Source organism: Acanthisitta chloris, unplaced genomic scaffold, assembly GCF_000695815.1.
Source record: "Acanthisitta chloris isolate BGI_N310 unplaced genomic scaffold, ASM69581v1 scaffold16159, whole genome shotgun sequence".
NCBI lineage: Eukaryota > Metazoa > Chordata > Aves > Passeriformes > Acanthisittidae > Acanthisitta > Acanthisitta chloris.
The window spans coordinates 7,030-26,334 of record NW_008693275.1 but is presented as its reverse complement, the minus strand read 5'-3'; the positions used below and the strand labels follow the sequence as shown (position 1 = coordinate 26,334).

At 41.8% G+C, this 19,305-nt stretch overlaps 1 protein-coding gene across 1 annotated transcript in view; it reads left to right on the top strand.

Annotated features, from left to right (window-relative positions):
• The window catches only part of LOC103810133 (bromodomain and WD repeat-containing protein 1-like), a gene marked incomplete at its 5' end in the record, with an annotated part of 37,436 nt that overhangs the window by 13,816 nt on the left and 4,315 nt on the right, over positions 1-19,305 (top strand). The window contains 25 exon segments of the mRNA XM_009083022.1: positions 158-286; positions 933-1,158; positions 1,484-1,669; positions 2,398-2,581; positions 3,367-3,457; positions 4,501-4,641; positions 6,059-6,144; positions 6,910-7,105; positions 7,944-8,060; positions 8,166-8,273; positions 8,604-8,728; positions 8,835-8,917; positions 9,216-9,327; positions 11,957-12,018; positions 12,335-12,490; positions 13,167-13,287; positions 13,690-13,815; positions 14,322-14,397; positions 15,032-15,076; positions 15,762-15,908; positions 16,556-16,708; positions 16,968-17,137; positions 17,705-17,940; positions 18,466-18,660; positions 19,093-19,305. The exon segment at positions 19,093-19,305 is cut by the window's right edge and continues 2 nt beyond it. Coding sequence (XP_009081270.1) covers positions 158-286; positions 933-1,158; positions 1,484-1,669; positions 2,398-2,581; positions 3,367-3,457; positions 4,501-4,641; positions 6,059-6,144; positions 6,910-7,105; positions 7,944-8,060; positions 8,166-8,273; positions 8,604-8,728; positions 8,835-8,917; positions 9,216-9,327; positions 11,957-12,018; positions 12,335-12,490; positions 13,167-13,287; positions 13,690-13,815; positions 14,322-14,397; positions 15,032-15,076; positions 15,762-15,908; positions 16,556-16,708; positions 16,968-17,137; positions 17,705-17,940; positions 18,466-18,660; positions 19,093-19,305 — 3,484 coding nt within the window.

The window sequence follows — 19,305 nt, the reverse complement described above, 5'->3', positions numbered from 1 at the left end:
AGAGAAAGGAACTGAACTAACCAGACTATCCTTTCATGGAGGTATTTAGGAGGTGCATGAATGCTTTTGATAATGATTAACTTTTGATGCTGCATTATTGTTGGCTTTTAAAAAAAAATGGTCAAATACTCTTGAGGATTTTTGTTCCTTTATCTAGATTGAGGGCCAAGGACATGGTGCTGTGTTTGACTGCAAATTTTCCCCAGATGGGCAACATTTTGCATGTACAGATTCCCACGGGCACCTGCTGATATTTGGGTTTGGCTGTAGCAGACCTTATGAAAAGGTAAGTTCAACTTTTTGTTAGAGCTCTGTATCAAATTTCTAACTGAAATGAAAATTTGGTCCTAAAACAACATATGTCAAGAAGAGTTTTGGATGGTTATAGGATCTGAATGTAATAATGGACTCCTTGATATCTTGTATGTAAGGTCCTGGCACAGCAGTCTTAATATTCCCTTGGAAGTAGCTCCCAAGAAGTTACCTGGAATAATTTCCACCTTCCAGCCACCTAATTCACATTGATTGTTCAACCTCAACATGAGTTTCATGTCTTAACTTCTGAAAATAGCTCAGTGTTTAAAGATTGGAACATGTCACAAAGCTTATTGCACTACTGCCTGCTTAGCAATAAAGCAGACTCTGTGTGTGGTAAGGAGAACTTGCTGTTCTTGAGCCTTTTCCTTATTCAAGCCCAAATTCACTGTAGTTGCTTAAAATAAGCAAAAGTAAATTCTTTTCCAGCACTGGATTTGGAAACTTTAGGAAAACATGCACAGGATAAATGTTTTGCTGATTTGACTCTTACCAGCCTGTTTACATTTTGTTGTGAGAAATGTGTTTCTTGCTTGAGAGTGCTTGAGTCTGTGCCCTCTTGTGTTAGCATATTCTTTTTTCCAAACTGATGACCTAAAACCTTCGTTTCTGTCCAGATCCCAGATCAGATGTTCTTCCACACTGACTATCGGCCACTGATTCGAGACTCGAACAACTATGTCCTGGATGAGCAAACTCAACAGGCTCCTCACCTCATGCCTCCTCCCTTCTTAGTGGATGTGGATGGAAACCCTCATCCAACTAAATATCAAAGACTGGTGCCAGGAAGAGAGAATTGTGCGGATGAACATTTGATTCCTCAGCTTGGATATGTAGCAACAAGTAAGGATGATATGACTAAGACCTACATCTAGAAGTTAAGGTTACTGTTCTGATCCTGAATGAGAACAGGAGATGACATGTAAATTAAAAATGCCTTTGTTTTCTCACTTGCTATCATGTACTTGTGTTCACTGAAGATGCTGATAGGCCCCACAGTGAACACAATTTTAAACCAGCAAAAATCAGTTGCTCAAACGGATGTCTCAGTTCTTTTCCGTGGGCAGTGATGCACCAGCTGTGTTGGAACTGTAGACTCCCTAAATGTCTCATTTGGAAAAAGCAGCTGGAATAATTTCATTCATTTGGTTTGTGTTACCCTTGCAAGGTGATGGAGAAGTGGTTGAGCAGGTGATTGGCCAACAGACAGTTGACCAGGATGAGCAAGGCCTGGAGCCCAGCATTCTCGATGGCATGATTAGGCAGTTACAGCTGGAACAGGATCAGAGAGCTGCAGCTGATCAAGAATCTGCCTCCAGTGGCCCTCAAAATGGGGAAGGAACACCCAGGAGAGGTTAGTACTTGCTGATAAATTCTTAGGTAATTGTTCTGTCTTCACTTTGTTGTGCTGGGTGGAATAGTCACAGAATTGTTAGAGTTGGAAGGGACCTCTGGAGATGATCCAGTCCAAACCCCTGACAGGGCAGGGTCACCTAGAGCAGGTGACACAGGTACACTCCAGATGGGTTTGGAATGTCTCCAGGGAGAGGGACTCCATGATCTCCCTGGGCAGCTCTTGCAGTGCTCTGCCACCCTCAGTGTGCAGAAGTACTTCCTCATGTTGAGATGGAACTTCTTGTGGTTTAGTTTTTTGACCTTTACTCCTTGTCTTGTCATTGGGCACCACCGAAATGAGTCTAAACTCTTTTCTCTCTGAAACAGCTTTTTACTTTTGTGTTGTTTTGGGAACTAATATTGCCTTAACACAGTGATAACTGGTTAAGGTACTTTGATTCATTCAAACACTGCTAATCCCACGATTAAATGACCAAACAAAGCCTTTCACCTCTTTTAAAGAGCACTAATTCTATTCCCTGGAGAGTGCTACATTTTTCATATGTGTATTTGTGTAATCTCACTGTATTTCTGCAAGACACATAATTTCCTGAAGGTTATAACTCATGTACTTATGATCACAGAGATCAAAACATGCACGGTGTTAATTTTTTATCTTGTAGCAGGAAGAAACAAGGTTCCAGTTCTCTGTAGTGTGAACAAAACGTTGTTGTTTGTGTCTTTCAGTCTTCAGAAGACCAAGTTTGGACATCCAGTCTCCTCCCAACATCGGGCTGAGGCGCAGTGGGCAGGTGGAGGGCGTCAGGCAGATGCACCAGAACGCGCCGCGCAGTCAGATGGCCACGGAGAGAGACCTGCAGGCCTGGAGGAGAAGGGTGGTTGTGCCAGAAATACCACCAAGCTTACTCAGGTCTGTGGCCAGGGGGCTGGGCTGCACATGGGGCCAGAGGGGGCACATCAGCTTGGTTTTTTTTCTAAATCTAGTGGTGGTAGAAGCTGAAGAGGATACTGAATTGTTTTTAAGGTCAGATGTGCTTAAACACTCTTCATTGACAAGTCTAATCAACCACAAGAAATGGAAGTTTCTCTAGTGGAATCATTCTCTCATCTTTGAACATTTTAAGTCATCTTCAAGGCCAGCTAGATTCCCTAGATTCTTACTTTCTCCAAAATAAAGGGATAGAAGCTAAATTTACAAGAGATTTTGGCAAGACTTCACTTTTTGTGGGACTTTTGGGGGTGATATGTTACAACCAGAAGCAGCACTGAGCACTTGAAGTGCTGAACCCATTGCTTTCAAAAGGATTATCAATATTTATCTGCAAAGGAGAATTAATAGATAAATATTCTTCTTTAATATTTCTCTTTAGCCAGATGTGCTCTCACATCTCTGAAGGTTTAAGAAGCATTCCCAGTGTTGGGAGGTGGAATTGATTGCAAAGGGAAAAATGTGGATTAAAAATGGAGTTGAAAAGTTGATTATATTTTGATGTTTGCAAGGAAGACTTTCTTAATATCCATGTTTTTCACTCTGCCTGGAGATGAAAGGACATGTTAAGAGTTGTTTGAGCAATTGTAACACCCAAAGTGAATAATGAAGTGGATTGAAGTGTTAGAAGTTCTGAGGTAGATCCTTTCAAGAGATAATCATTGTCCAAGCAGATGTAGAATTAGTTTCTAATTACTTTCTTGTAGGAAGCAGGAGGAATATCGGATTGCAAAAGGGGAAGAAGAGAGAGATCTTTATGCAACAGAGAAGAGAAAGTCATTTGAGTCATTGGAAAAGGTAAGCAGCAGCTCTCAGGAAAATGGACGTTCTGTGCCCAGGGACAAGTGGTGCTGTAAAACATGAGAGCAGACGACAAGTGGTGCTGTAAAACATGAGAGCTGATTTCTGATGGTATGGCCTTCAGAGGTCCTGATGCCACTTATTGCAGGGCACGGTTTGATTTAGTTTTCTGAATACCTAGAATTCTTGTTGCTTTCAGCCTTGCCTCCTTCTACCTCAGGTATTTGGGAGTCATTTAAAGGCAGGATCGCTTCCAGGCCTTTCTGGGTTATTGCAGTTAGAGACAGTTGTTGCAGATCCAGGCTAAAGCATTGCAAGTGAGAATGTTCAAGGTCTTAAAATTGAGGAATTCCAGGCTATATTGCTATTCCTGATCATTTTTCTGTAGATGGTAATGTGCCTTGTATGGGGAAACTTGCCCGATTTCAGATGCTTTTTTAAATTATTATTATCTGGTTTTTTTGGAAGAGATTGGTAAGAAGGAAATGTTGGTTATTGTGCTGAGAGTTGGGATTGTTCAGCCTGGAGAAGAGAAGGCTCTGGGAAGACCTAATTGCAGTCTTCCTGTACCTGAAGGAGCTTACAAGAAGGCTGGAGAGGGACTCTTTACAAGGGCCTGGAGTGCCAGGACAAGGGGCAGTGGCTTCACATTGACAGAGAATAGGGTTAGATTGGCTATTGGGCAGGAATTGCTCCCTATGAGGTGCTGAGGCACTGGCACAGGTTGCCCAGAGCAGCTGTGGCTGCTCCATCCCTGGGAGTGTTCCAGGCCAGGTTGGATGGGGCTTGGAGCAGCCTGGGCTGGTGGGAGGTGTCCCTGCCCAGGGCAGCAGGTGGAACTGAATGATTGTTAAGGTCCTTCCAACCCAACCCATTCCATGATTTATAACGAGGAGCTTTGTCATGATGAGGCTGTGAGGTGATGAGGCCAATTCAGTTTGCATTCAGCAATGCTTATAGCCACCTTTTCACCCTCATAAAAGTTTGCCATATAAATATTTTCATCTAACTCCTGTTTTCTCACTCCCTGTACAATTCAGAGTGACTCTGAGTCGTCACTAATACAATCCAAGCGGAGACTCCATAGGCGGAAATATTCCAACTACCGAACACGGAATAACATTGAACAACTGGAGTCTTCTGATGAGGAAAGGGAAAACTGCTTTGGGCTGATAGAGCAGGTAAGTTCTCTTCCCACTTCTGATTTTGAACTTGCTTGAAGTGAAATTCCAGGTAAATGTGTCTTTTTCTCCCTTAAAACAAACAAACAAACCTCTCTTTTTTCAGAGAAATTATTCCTGTAAGTAGCTTTCTTGTTAGCACCTCTCCAACCTGATCTGTTGCTTTAATAATGGCAGTCTTTCCTGTCATCTTACAAGTGTTTTTGCTGAGAATCTTCTAAACCAAATCCACAACCCAAGGCAAAAATCCTGATGGACAGTGGTGAGGTTGCTCTCAATGGAGGTTTGGATTTAGATATGTTTTGCTGTTTCTCTCTGAAAACCTTCCAGATTTGGGCACACACTTAAAATTGTACATTCTGAAGGTTCTTGGCCATGTGATTCTTCCAGAGGCTGTTTATCCTATCCAAGGTTTGGGGTGACACAGGACTTTGCTGTGGGTAGCAGGAGCTTTTGGCTGTTGTTACCAGATGCTGTGAGTCAATGGTAAGACTGCCTGGACTGTCTTGCCTTGAACACAAGGAAACAGCCTCCAGCTGGGAAAGGGGGAAGAAGGGGAAGGAGTAGAGAAAGTCCGACCTGTTGGACCAGTCACTTCGTTCAGGTGGAATGGTGAACAAAATGGGGGATGGTCAGGAGATAAAGTTGATTAGGAACTGGAGTGATGGGGATAAATTGAAAGATGGCAATTTAGATGAGATGTTAAGAAGAAATTCTTTACTGTGAGGGTGGTGAGACACTGGCACAGGTTGCCCAGGGAGGCTGTGGTTGCCCCAACCCTGGCAGTGTCCACAGCCAGGTTGGATAAAACCTAATTAAAACGTTATCCAGCTTGAAGTCAAGAGTTAAGTCCTGTGGGGGTTTTGAATTACATACTGTTTTGCTCAGCAATATAGAACGTGAGACATGAGCAATGCTTTAGATTTAGTTATGGAAGACACATTGAAAACATGAAGTTAATGCAAATAAATTGCTGAATAACAAGCAGGAAATTACTGAAGTTGTCATCTATTTTATTTTATCTCTCCTATTCAGTTTTGCATTTAACTATATGTATGAATACACCCAGTTAGTACTTGGTCAATCAGCTGATACTGAAACCAGAAAAAATCACCTGATTTTAACCTGCATAACTAAGGGAAAAAAAACAACCATAGCAGTGCTGCTCCTGTAGCATAATATTTCATGTGTGTGTGATCGTTTTTAGTGATCTGTTCCTTTTGCAATGTGCAAATTCTTTTGTGAGAGTACTTTATTGGGTACTTTACATGACCTAGTTACTTTTGTTTCCATTGTAACAACCTTTGACCAGATTTCTTCCTACCTTGATAATATGCAGATAAAAATGTGAGTTTGTTCAAAGCCTTAAAATGTACTGTGAGAAAGTTTTGGACTGACTGTGTATTTTTAAATTTAGGAAGCAGAAGAGAGTGAGGGATCTGGCTCTTCTGACGAAGAGGAAGAGTGGAGAAGTGACAAGAAAAGCAACAGTAATAGTTCTAGGTAAAGTCAAAAACACATTCCAGATTTTATTGTGATGAGTTTTCCTTAAGTTTTGGCGAATTAAAACTGAGATGAAAGTTCTGTTGTGTTTCAGATGTGATCACATTCTGTGGTATAATTCATATACTTTTGAGTCTCTCAGTTATTTATTCTTCCATTTCACCAAATCATTTCTGTCTTGCAGTTCCAAATCCTTATGGGTTTTGCTAGATGAGAAGGAGAATATAGTCTGGAACACTTTGTAGTGTGTTTTGTTGGGGTTTTGAGAGGTGAGGGGTTTGGGGGGCTTTTTTATCCCCTTATTGTGGCTTTTTTAGGTATTCTTCTTAGAATTCTGTAGTAGGAGAACTAAAAAATAGCAACAGAGAGGAAAACCAAATATGCAGCTGTGAGATTTGTAAAACTGAGGAACTTAAAATGGTCTGTCAAGAATTTCAGGAGTGTTTGGCTGACGCGTTCCTTAGGCATTGCTCCTACCTAGTCCAGAACCTCATTGCACAACCTTTTTGCGTGGAATGACTGATTTTTAGAATTCACCAGACTCCTTTTTTTTGTCAGAAATGTGCTTTGAATTACTGTGTTGCCCAAGAACTTGAGGTTAAACTTGAAGTCATTGTCATAACAGGGCAAAGTAAATGTAGTGATTTCAATGCTGCTTTCAAGAGCAATTTAAATCTGCTGGGATTTTCCTAAGAGAATTGAGTATTCCGAAGTAGTCACAACTTTTTTTTCTCTGTTTGTGTTTCCCCTCACCACCCTCGACAGTGATTCCTCGAGCAGATATTCCGACTGGATTGCTGATGCAGGAATTAACCTCCAACCTCCCGTCCGCACCTCCCGACGGAAAGCTGTCAGGTACTGCAGCAGCACAGAGGATGAAGTGTCAGCAGAGAAATCTTCTCCTCCCAAGAGAAGAAGAAGGAAAAGGAGAAAAAAATGCAAGCCAAAAAAGCAGGAGGAGGTATAAATAGAATTTCTTCCACTCAGCCTTGAATTCATTACTCTCTTGGGTTTTTTGGCCTCTTCATTGGAAGCTGTTGAAGTATTTGTTATGTGTACATGGAATTCATTTCAAACCATTCCAGGTGTGAGGGATCTGCTCCAAATGAAGTCATTTTCACTTCCCAAATAAGAAGGGTTCTCAAGGTCGTTGCTATCAAAGGGGGAATGTGTTTATTCAGTAACTGTACAGTATATCAGGCTTTCCCCAAGGGTGTGGAGTCACAGGGCAAGGGGGAATGAAGCTGAAGGAGAGCTAGATAAGAGTAGGTATTAGGGAGAAATTGTTTACTATGAGGGTGCTGAGGCACTGGAACAGCTTTCCCAGGAAAGCTGTAGCTGCTCCATCCCTGGGAGTGTTCCAGGCCAGGTTGGATGAGGCTCTGAGCAACCTGGGCTGGTGGGAGGTGTCCCAGCCCATGGCTGAGGGTGGAACTAGATGATCTTTAAGGTCCTTCCAACTCAAACCTTCTGTGATACTATGTCTGTTAAACTGTCTGATTTTGAGCTGCCTATCTTTTGTATCACCTAGGTGACACAGTCATATTTATAGGGCCATTGGGTTGAATTTGTCACATTTTATAAGTTACAATAATTACTCATCAGTTGCTAAAATTTTGAAGCCTTGAGCAACCTGATCTAGTGAGGAGGTGTCCCTGCCCAGAGCAGGGGGTTGGGACTGGATGATCTGTAAGGTCCATTCCGTCCCCTAAATTCTGTGATTCTAAGCTGTTGTCTGGCAGATGAAGATGGAATGAGCTGTTTTCATGTCATGTTCCTTATGTCTTAATTCTGTGAAGGCTGATGCTGCAACACAACCATTAAACCTGGAATTGTCCTATGACTGGCATCCTCCTGTGTGGATAACGGACACAGCCCTCAGGAGATCTCCATTTGTCCCTCAGATGGGAGATGAGGTAGGAGTGTTGATTCAGAACTCGGTACTTGTAAGAGTTAATATGGTTATAATTCCTGAGTACAGGAAGACATTAACTGTTTGGGGTTTGTTGGGCTTATTTTAGGTGATCTATTTCCGCCAAGGGCACGAAGCTTACATTGAAGCAGTCAGAAGAAACAACATTTATGAGCTGAATCCGCACAAGGAGCCATGGAGGAAAGTAGTGCTGAGGGTAGGTCTGCACTGAAGCTTCTGTAGGTTCAGTACTAATAGTCTGTGCCTGAAGAGTTGTATTACACTATTTGCAAATATCATGCCATTTGCCACATGAAACAAACAGGGGAAAGTGTCTTCAGTTACCAGTGTGTCTTCAGAGTTCCCTGTGGGAAGCCCAAACTAAACACCTGTGTTAAATTTGTCAACTCTTGACAGTCAGCAACTTCCATTGAAATCTCAAATCCATTTTTTTAGATGTGGGTATAAATGGTTAACTCATGTTACACTAACAGTTCTGTGCATGGTCCCTAAGGTAATACTTAAAGCTGTTTTTTCTTACCTGTAGGATCAGGAACTGGTCAAAATCGTTGGAATTAGGTACGAAGTTGGTCCTCCCACATTGTGTTGCCTCAAGCTTGCCTTCATTGATCATGCCACTGGCAAACACACAGACAAATCATTTTCCATCAGGTATGTGCATTGTTCTTTTTCTGAAAAGTACTTAAAAGACACGTTTCTCTTGAATCTTCCTAAAGCCCTGAGGCACACATGGGAGAGCTGATTGGTTTTTCTCTAGGTACCATGACATGCCAGATGTCATCGACTTCCTGATCCTCCGGCAGTTCTACGATGAAGCAAGGCAGAGGAACTGGCAAGCTTGTAAGTGGCTTTGCTAACTATTTGACTAACCAGTTTGAAAATCAAAACTGTGTCCTTGGCTCTACTCTTCCCTATTTTTTATTTGATAGTTAAATAACACTTTGATTTTAGCACTTGTATTTTTTTAGGGGTAGTAAGTTGTCTCATCTCTTTTTGACTATCAGTGGGTTTAGGACTGTAATTACAGAAAGAAATCAAGAAATACATTGATCAAATTTTTTTTCTAATTGCCTATAGAAGACAAATAGTTAACTACCTTTGCTTAGCAGAGTGTCTGAGCTGACTTGTTTTGCTGTAGTCGACAGGTTCCGATCCATCATTGACGACGCTTGGTGGTTTGGGACAGTGTTGGGTCAAGAGCCATATCAGCCTCAGTATCCTGATAGTCACTTCCAGTGTTACAGTGTTAAGTAAGTACAAAAAGATTTGACACCTCTAATGTTGCAGTATGGGTTACCCCTCACACAGCTGCTCTGTTGGTAGGAATTGTTCAGTTATTTTCCTGGTGGTGCTGTCACTTTATGGTTTTAAGTTGCTGTTGTGGCACTATGTGGATATGTAATAACTTGTGGCAAGTTGTTAATTAATAGGAGGAACGTGGTAAAAGAAGTTGTTGTCCTCTTCACATTTTCTATACTGTCTAGTGCTGGATCTCTCTTGCAACACAAGCAAGGCAGTTTTCAGTGAATGCTAGTTACTAGTCCTCATTGATAACTGGTTTTGGGTGGGAGATGCTGAATCTGTTTTGTGGTTGCTGACATCACGGTCCTTATGCTTCAAGTTCTCACACTTCTGTCTGTCATGCTGTGCAACCTTTTTCATATCAACAAAGAGGAGAACAAGAAGGAGAAATTGAACAAAGATAACTCTGGACCTTGGTGTTCAGAATCGGGATATTATCATTGTCCTGCCCTATTCAGGTTGTGTGGAATAGAATCATGGAATGGTTTGGGTTGGAAAGGACATTAAAGATTACCTAGTTCCAGGGCCCCTGCCCTGGGCAGGGACACCTCCTACCAGCCCAGGCTGCTCCAAGCCCCATCCAGCCTGGCCTGGAACACTCCAGGGATGGAGCAGCCACAGCTGCTCTGGGCAACCTGTGCCAGTGCCTCAGCACCTCACAGGGAGGAATTCCTTCCTAATATCTCATTTAACTTTGTCCTCCTTCAGCTTAAGGCTATTCCTCCTTGTCCAGTCACTCCATGCCCTTGTGGAAAGTTCCTCTCCAGCCTTCTTGGAGCTCCTTTAGGCACTAGAAGGATATTTATACTATATACTTAGTATTCCTATTTCTGTCACACCCAGAGATTGTTCCCATATCTTTTACAGTACATTTACTATTTGGAGTTTTCATTGCTGAAGGGGTTTTTCATTTATTTTAAACTTGTTTCTCACCACAAAGAAAGGAAATGTTTATAGCTAATAGAAATCCTGTGAGACCGTCAAGATTGTGTTACTTCTATCTGCTTTGCTTATCTTCTATCCTGCTGATTTTCCTTGGTGGGAAGGTGGAAGTAGCTCCCAGACTGAAGTTGTTGCCTCCCATATCTATATATCTCATATGTTTTGTTATGTATCGCACTTGTTCCTTAAGAGCAAGTTTAGTTGCAGTTTGGTTTGATTCTTGACCAGTTCAATATCAAGTTTCCAGTTATGAAACAGAGTCCAAAGCCAATTTCCTCATTTCTTTTGGGCAAGCTAAGGGATACTTCAGGCTTTAGCAGAGCGAAGTCTAGAGCTGCTTTGCAGTGAGCTTAATAATTGACCAGCTGAGGAATGCAGTGCTCTTTGAAGACCACATTCCAAAGGGACCTCTTCAGGGATCTGTGCTGCTTTTGTAGAGAATGTGACTATTCTGCTTGATCTTACAAACAGCTCTTCCAAAAGAGATTCACAGCATAAGTACATGAAAATCTCTGGAGTGTTTTGGCAGGTGTAGTTAGGTCTGTGACTTAGCTGAGTCTTAGCTCTTTTGTCACACACTAAGAATCATCTCCAGTTATCACCATCACTGTTATATAGATAATGAATAAATAGGGGGTATATAAATTGAATGTTCTGTTATTTTCTTGGCTAATTATTTATAATATCTTACCTATAATATCTTATCTAATATATTTATAATATCTTACATGCAAAATGATGGATTAGTATGTGCACTTAAGAATCCCTACAACTTATGGAATATTGTACAGTAACAGAGGAGGAGTACTGAAGAAATGAACCTTCAGAACTCGGTGCATAAGATCAAACAGGCTGAATGTACATGGATCCAAGTTTTCCAGAGTATCCAAAACAATGGAGAGCTGCTCTTTCCTGAACAGAGCTTGTTCTAAAATACCCTGAATAAGATAATTTGAACTTGGAGTTGATTTGAAATAAATACACAAAGAGGTATTAGACCAAATATCTAAGCTTATTAAGGCATCCTATGCAGATGGCATTCCCCAGGCATTGGGAGAACTCTGGTAGGAAGCTGCTGGCAAAGCTCTGGAGGGAACTGGTGAACTCTAGGCCGATAGGTTTGTGTCTGCTATGTGCCTGTAAGAAAGGATAATAGTATGAGCATAAAGATTAACGTGGGGTGGGAAACATCCAGCAGTGCAGCGGGACAGGGTAGTTGTGCCTCTCTACTTCTGAAGTTCTGTGACTCTCTAAGAAAACATGAATTAAATGAACAGCATATATTTGGGTTCTTAAGAGCCCTTAGCAGGATTTCCCTTTGAGAGGTGTTAAAGGAAACTAGGATGACACAGGACTGGAGCAAATAAGTTTCCACAGGAGGCTGTGGGAGCAATGCTAGCAGGTTCAAAGAGGTATTGGGGCAAAAATAAACTCAAGGAAACAGGGTGGGATGTGTTCAGTGCTGAGTGCTGCCTAATATTTTTGTTTCTCTGCATGTTTTGAAAATATATTAATACCTAAAAATAGCTGTGGTTTCAGTGTGCTTAGAGCTGTGATTTAAAGATGCTTGGAGGGAATATATCTGAATCAAGAAAACTTTAAATTATTATTTCGTTTTTTCACTTGGTGAATCAGGTGGGACAATGGTGAAATTGAAAAGCTGAGCCCATGGGACATGGAACCAGTTCCTGATAATGGTAAGTAGAAACTCATTCATAAACCAGTTTAATGTGCTTTTCCCCCTTTCCAGTTCTATTTCATGCAGGTACTGGACTCGAGGTGGTTCCTGTGAGTTCTGACTCATCTGGAAATTCAGAACTGCAGAAAAAAGCAAATAAAGGATATTCTGCTGTTACAAATTTTGTCTAACTTCTTTCCCTTAGTTTCAGCATCAAATTCCGCTTCAAGAATTTGTCAGTTACCAGCATAGATTTCTTTAATGTGAGGACTTAACAATTGATGTTGTTTTGTGTTCTCACTTCTTACGCTTCCCTACTTGCCCTCACCCTGCAGTGGATCAGCCTGAGGAATTAGGAGCTAGTGTCTCTGTGACCTTTGACGAGGTGGAGAAGCTCCTGTACAAGCCCCAGGAAGGGGAGTGGGGGATGAAGTCTCGTGATGAAGCTTGTGAAAGGATTATCAGTGGTATTGATCAGCTGATGACACTTGGTGAGCCTCTAATCTCATTGTCCTGACATTCATTTATAAACAGAGCCCTGGAATATCCATGGCATCCTATAAAATTCCCTAGGATAAAGCACTGTAACTGTTCATACAGTTTTGTGTGCAGTTCCTTGTACTGAAGTTTTAATCATTTTATACATCACTGGTCACAGATTGGACTTGATGTCATCTCAGAGGTCTTTTTCAACCTTACTGACTCTGTGATCCTGGTTCTATCAAGAATAATTATACATAGCAACTGAACACCTGACTCAATTGTCATATGCATACAAGCTTTAAAATAGAATCCCAGAAGGGTTTGAATTGGAAGGGACCTTAAAGTTCATCCAGTCCCACCCCCTGCCCTGGGCAGGGACACTTCCCACCAGCCCAGGCTGCTCCAAGCCCCATCCAACCTGGCCTGGAACACTCCCAGGGATGGAGCAGCCACAGCTGCTCTGGGCAACCTGTGCCAGTGCCTCAGCACCTCACAGGGAGGAACTCCTTCCTAATATCCCATCTAACCCTTCTCTCTGCCAGTGTGAAGCCATTCCCTGTGTCCTGTCCCTCCAGACCCTTGTCAGTAGTCTCTCTCCATCTTTCTTGTAGGCTCCTTTAGGTATTGGAAGGCCACAATTAGGTCAGATACTTAACTCATGCTGTTCTTGCTATTCCCTAACAGACATTTCAGCTGCTTTTGCTGGCCCAGTGGACCTGTGCACATACCCCAAGTACTGCACAGTGATTGCATATCCAACAGACCTGACCACCATCCGGACCAGGCTGGCTAACAGGTTTTACAGGTCAGTACTGGCAGGAGAAACAAGGGAGAAGCTTATTTGGGAACTGCTTTCAGAGCTGTAATAAACACTGACATTCTCTCTTGGAAAAACTTTGGTGTTTAAAATCACCAAATATTTAAGAACCCCTGAAGTTACAGCAGTGCTGAAGACAAGTCAGATGTTGAAGTGCTGTACTTCAGTGACTTTGAACTAGAAGAGAGTTAAGAAGTTAAGTGCTTATTACTTTCTGAAATGGACTTGAACACAGAGGTCAATTGTTTCCATGTGAGTAAAAGGTTTGAGACTGCTCTAATGAGACATAAACCAAAGGACATCTAAATCTAATAGGGACAGAAAATCACTAATTTTTGCAGTTTTTCAGCTTTTCTTTAGTTTTCAAGGTGCAATGTTGCTACTTTTCAGGAGGATCTCAGCACTGGTTTGGGAAGTCAGATACATTGAAAGCAATGCCAGAACCTTCAACGAACCTGGGAGTGCTATTGCTAGAGCTGCAAAAAAGATCACAACTCAGCTCTTAAAGTTTATCAAGTAAGTGGCATTTTAACCTAAACAGTGCTTGAATCCTTGTGCTCTTGACCATCTTACATCCCGTGGTTCCGAGTCCTGCTTGGGGCTGGTTCTCAATGTACTATAAGCAGAGGTGTATAATTCCTTTGGAGCGTTATCTTAGCCAAGAAAATACTTAATTGTTCAGTTTAGAGGGATTTTAACTTTTTCCCTGGTATTTCTAGTACCAAAATGTCACTTGACATGGAGTAGATTATGTAGCTCAACCTACACAGGAAGTTCTGTGCTGTCAAGCACATGTGGACAAGATCCTGTTGCAGCTTAGTTTCCTTGAGAGGTTTGTTTTGGAATAAGTGGCTTTAGGCACCTTCCTTCAGGGCTGAAGGTCCCTTTGAAACTCCTAAAGCTGATTCCTATATTCCATGTAGTTCTTAGTTACTCTCTAACGGCTTGTGTGCAGTTACTGGTTGTGGCTGAACTACATCTCTGGGTTTGCTGTTCCAGTAACAGATTTCATTGCCTTGCAGTGATCAGGACTGTACAAACATTTTTGAACTCTGTAGTACAACAGATGATGAACAGGATTGTCATGATGCTGATCTGGTAAGTGGTTTTATTATGGATTTTTCCAGTAATTTATAGTGGTAAGGAAATACCACTAACCATCAAATACTTGTGGTAAAATGGCACAGTGATTTACATAGCTAATACAAACATTAAATATATTATGAATGTGGGAATGATTGAGGAGATGCTTTATTAAAGTAATCCCAGGTTGTCAATAATCATCAATACTACATCCAAAACTGCCCAAACTGATGTGAAAAATCACATTTTGAATTCTAATTTGGTACTGCAGTGACAGGACAAGGGGTAATGGGTTTAAATTGAAGGAGGGAAAGTCTAGGTTGCATGTGATAAAAAGGTTTTTCCCTGTGCTGGTGGTGAGACACTGGCCCAGGTTGCCCAGGGAGGCTGTGGCTGCCCCAACCCTGGCAGTGTTCACAGCCAGGTTGGATGAGCCTTGAGCAACCTGCTCTGGTGGGAGGTGTCCCTGCCCAGGGCAGGGGTTGGGGCTGGTGATCTGTAAGGTCCATTCCAACCCCTAAATTCTGTGATTCGATGAACTGAGAATAAAATGTGGTTCTACCCCAGTATCACATATCCTGACACTCTGGGCATGCATCACCATGTTTTCTGTACACAGTTCTTAAGAGTTTGCTTTTATTTTGTGCAGGATGATGAAAAATGTGTGCCAAGAACATCATACAGAAGAAGAAGAGTGAGTTGGCTAATTTTTATCATGTAACTCAAATCACATCTGGCAGGAATAAATGGTTAACAGTCTGTCTTGAAATTCCTGTGGGAGTGAAACTTGGGTTTATAACATGCATAGAACAGAGTTTTCCTGCTGGAATTAAGGATATTGAAATGAAGTAGGTTTAGAGTAAATATTAGGAAGAAATTGCTCCCTGTGAGGTGCTGAGGCACTGGCACAGGTTGCCCAGAGCAGCTGTGGCTGCTCCATCCCTGGGAGTGTTCCAGGCCAGGCTGGATGGGGCTTGGAGCAGCCTGGGCTGGTGGGAGGTGTCCCTGCCCAGAGCAGGGGGTGGAACTGAATGATCTTTAAGGTCCCTTCCAACCTAAGACTTCTGTGGTTATCTAAAGTAAAAGCTTTGCTTGAATAGGTCTTTCCTGTTTTCTTTTGAGAATAATTTGTATCCGAAGGAATGTGGTTTGTGCCTTATTTAGTATGAAAAATTTTTGTAACATAATGAAAGGAAATTATATAATTTGTCAGATTTTAGTAATAAATATTAGGAAAAACCTGCTGGTGGTTTTAGAACAAAAGTTGCCTCAGGATTGGAAGTACATTTTTCTGCTGCAGAAGTAATTGCAGGGAGATTATCAGGTTTAATTTTTTTTGCTGTATTTTAATAATGCTTTTCCTAACTTTCTTCCCCAAGGGCCGAGGCATAAAAAAAGGGAAGAGTGTGAAAACTGGCTATGATGAAAACTCTTGGAAGAAGCAATGTATGGAACTGGTGAACTTGATTTTCCAGTGTGAAGATTCTGAACCTTTCAGGCAACCAGTTGACTTGGATCAGTATCCTGTAAGTTGTCAGTAACCTCCTCACAGGCTTCTTTCGTTGTGCCTTAAGGGGAAATAATTTTTAGATAAATTAGTATTTTCTTAATTAAAAATAGTTGATGGAATTGAATTCATTTGATCTGTAAAACCTGTTAGATGAGCCTGAGCTCAGCCTGATTTGTTCCTTCTCTTAGCTGTTCATGGTTTCCTTACTAACTCTTTCGGCCTCTTATTTTGTCTAAATTAGCTATTCATGATATTGTTACTAACTCTAGATCCTTTCTCTCTCTTAAACCCCAACTTAATTTAAAGGAAATAAGCTTCTTTACAAATTTCTGTTTCCTGTGGACTTCCCATTCTGAGGTTGGGGCTCACTTGAGGTCTTAAAAACATCTTGAGGTTGTCTAGAATGCATCAACAGGAGAGAAATAAACATTGGGGTTTGATTTGGAGTTTTTTTGGGGGGTGGGGGTGTTTTTTACACCAAATCAGTTGTTTCTCACACTAAAATGCATGAGCTGATGAAGAGGAGACTTGATATCAAGTAGTCTCTGCTGTGGTAGATGCTTCATTCTCCCCTGATGATGAAGCTAATCTGTGGCATTTTCCCACAGTGTTGTTTTTCCTTTAGACCTTCCCGGAATGATTTTTCCCCTCTGTTTTATCTAGGATTACAGGCATATTATAGACACTCCAATGGACTTTGGTACAGTGAAGGAAACTCTGGAAGCTGGGAATTATGACACTCCAATGGAACTGTGCAAAGATATACGACTCATCTTCAGTAATGCCAAATCCTATACTCCAAACAAAAAGTCAAAGGTAGCTGCTAATTTGCGGGGGGGTTATGCATGTCTTATCAAAATGAGGTTGTGGTTTGGAATTAGTTGGTTTGGAATTATCTGCTGGTTGGGTAGAAGTATGCCAAAAATATTGAATATGTTAATTTCTTGTTTCTCTGCTGTTCTGTAGGATTTTATGTGCTTTTTTTCTATTGCTTTTTCTGTCCAGTTTTTAATTTGAGGAATGTTACACTTGGATACAAGGTTTTGTTTTTAATAAAAGCCACTTCCTTACCTAGATTTATAGTATGACCTTGAGGTTGTCAGCATTATTCGAAGAGAAAATAAGAAGAATTGTTTCAGATTTCAAAGCTGGTCAGAAACAGAATGAAAAGCTACGAAGGAACCAGAGGTACACCAGAAGATTTCATAATCAAAGCTCAGTGCAGCAGCCTACGAAAATGCTCAGGTAACCAAACCATGGACATGTGGAGATCATCACAGCTGACTGATATTGATACTGATGGTCACAGTCAGCCTGTGAAGAGGAGAACAATTGGTTGTTTAAATGGTTTGCAGACTTCATTCAGAGTGGGTTTTTGTAGTATAAAACTATGAAATAGCCAAGAGAAAGAGGAGTAGAAAAAGGTTTAGGGGTTTTGCTTTTAGGCTATTTTCTAAGTGTTTGAATGAGTGAATCAATATTTAATCTGACTGAAATAATGAGGAACGAAACAAAGGTTTATTTGCATGTATTAGGTGTTTTATCCCATACAGAATCAAGTCAGTTCTCTGGATTTTCTAGGGATTGTCACTTGCTGTAGCTTTGTTGGTATAGGTGGATTTGCCTTTTCTCTTTGAAGGCAAACGAGGTTTTGACACGATTAGTTTACCTGTGGGATGAAGTGAGACAAAATACAACAGCTGCATGTGGTGCATCATTGGTATGCACTTAGTTAAATGTGGTTAAAACACATAATTCTTGTCTCTCTGTGTTCCAACCTGTGTTGCTTTTCTTTCTTTCCCCTTTCACTAGAAATTTGAAGCAGAAACCATTAAAGTCTCAGGCAAAACTTGAATCTGAGCAAGAAGATTCTTTTACTCAACCTACCTCAAGCAGAGCCTCCTGTGTCACAAGCCATAAACCCAACACTGGCAACTACCACCAGAGCTCCTCAGGGGAATCCTCGGATTCCGCAGGCCTGGCAGCCTTTGAGAGGAATGGGAAGGCCAGAGCCACAACACTAACCAACTGTTCTGCTTTGTCATCAGGTCAGAAACTTAGCATTTATAGATTTATGATGTTCTAACTCTTTCTGGTGAGACCCACCTGGATCACTGCATTCAGCTCTGGGCCCAGCACGGGAAGGACATGGAGCTGTTGGAGAGTCCAGAGGAGGCACCAAGGGGATAAGAGGGGTGGAGCAGCTCTGCTGGGAGGAAAGGCTGAGAGAGTTGGGGTTGTTCAGCCTGGAGAAGAGAACTTCAGGGTGACCTAATAATTGTCTCTTTCTAGTACCTGAAGGAGCCTACAAGAAAGATGAAGAGAGACTGTTTCCAAGAACATATAGGGACAGGACAAGGGGCAAAGGCTTCACACTGACAGAGAGTAGGGTCAGATTAGATATTAGGAAGAAATTGCTCCCTGTGAGGTACTGAGGCACTGGCACAGGTTGCCCAGAGCAGCTGTGGCTGCTCCATCCCTGGGAGTGTTCCAGGCCAGGCTGGATGGGGCTTGGAGCAACTTGGGAACTGTTTAGAATTCTCATGACCAATTTGTAGGTTTTTTTTTTTCAGCAGAAAGTGAAATAGAAGGTTCTGTGGCTTCTTCATCTTCTTCCTCTTCATCTTCATCCTCTACAAGCAGCTCAGAAGACAGCAAGAAATGTTCTGTGGCTCTTGTGTCACCTCCTCTGCACAATGGTGTGTGTAGAAGGAAGAACAGCAATCGCAGGGTGACTCGAAAGAGAGCTGCTCAGAGGAAGCAAACAGGTGAGGTTTGAGTGGCTTTGAACTGCAGGTAACACGTGTGTGGAGAGATTTATTAGTGCTTTTTAATCGGTGTATATGTAAAATACTAATCTTTCCTTGGTGGTAGTTTTGAAGCTCTCAAATACTACGGTGAACTTTTTCCAGTTATTCTTTTTGCAGTACTTAGGGGAGAAGGGGAGAAACCAAGAGCCTGGTGAGAAAGAACGTCTTGCAACATTCTCTGTCTTAGTGACAGAGCAATAATTCTTACAGAAGTTGTAATTTTCAGACGACTAGAGTGAATCTGAAATCTGAAAGGCAACAAAAGCACGTGACTATTACTAGGAGTATATTTCATTCATCAGTGTCTGTGGGTTGAGCCAGGCCCAAATTTGACGAGACTTAAGCTGCTGTATTCATATTCAAGATCTTAATCTCTGCTTTCCTTTACAGGAACACTCCTTCAGGAGAACGGGAATACAAGAAAACCTGTCAGGAGAAAGCTGTGTGGAAGTGACTCTGAAAATCCTTCGGTAGCACCGTCGGGGCCGCTTAGCAACAGCACTGGGAGGCACAGGAAAACCCCACGCAGAAGTGCTGCTGTGGCTGCTAATAAATTGAGGCTGATGAGTGACGTGGAGGAGGAGGTTTCAAGCTCAGAAAGCA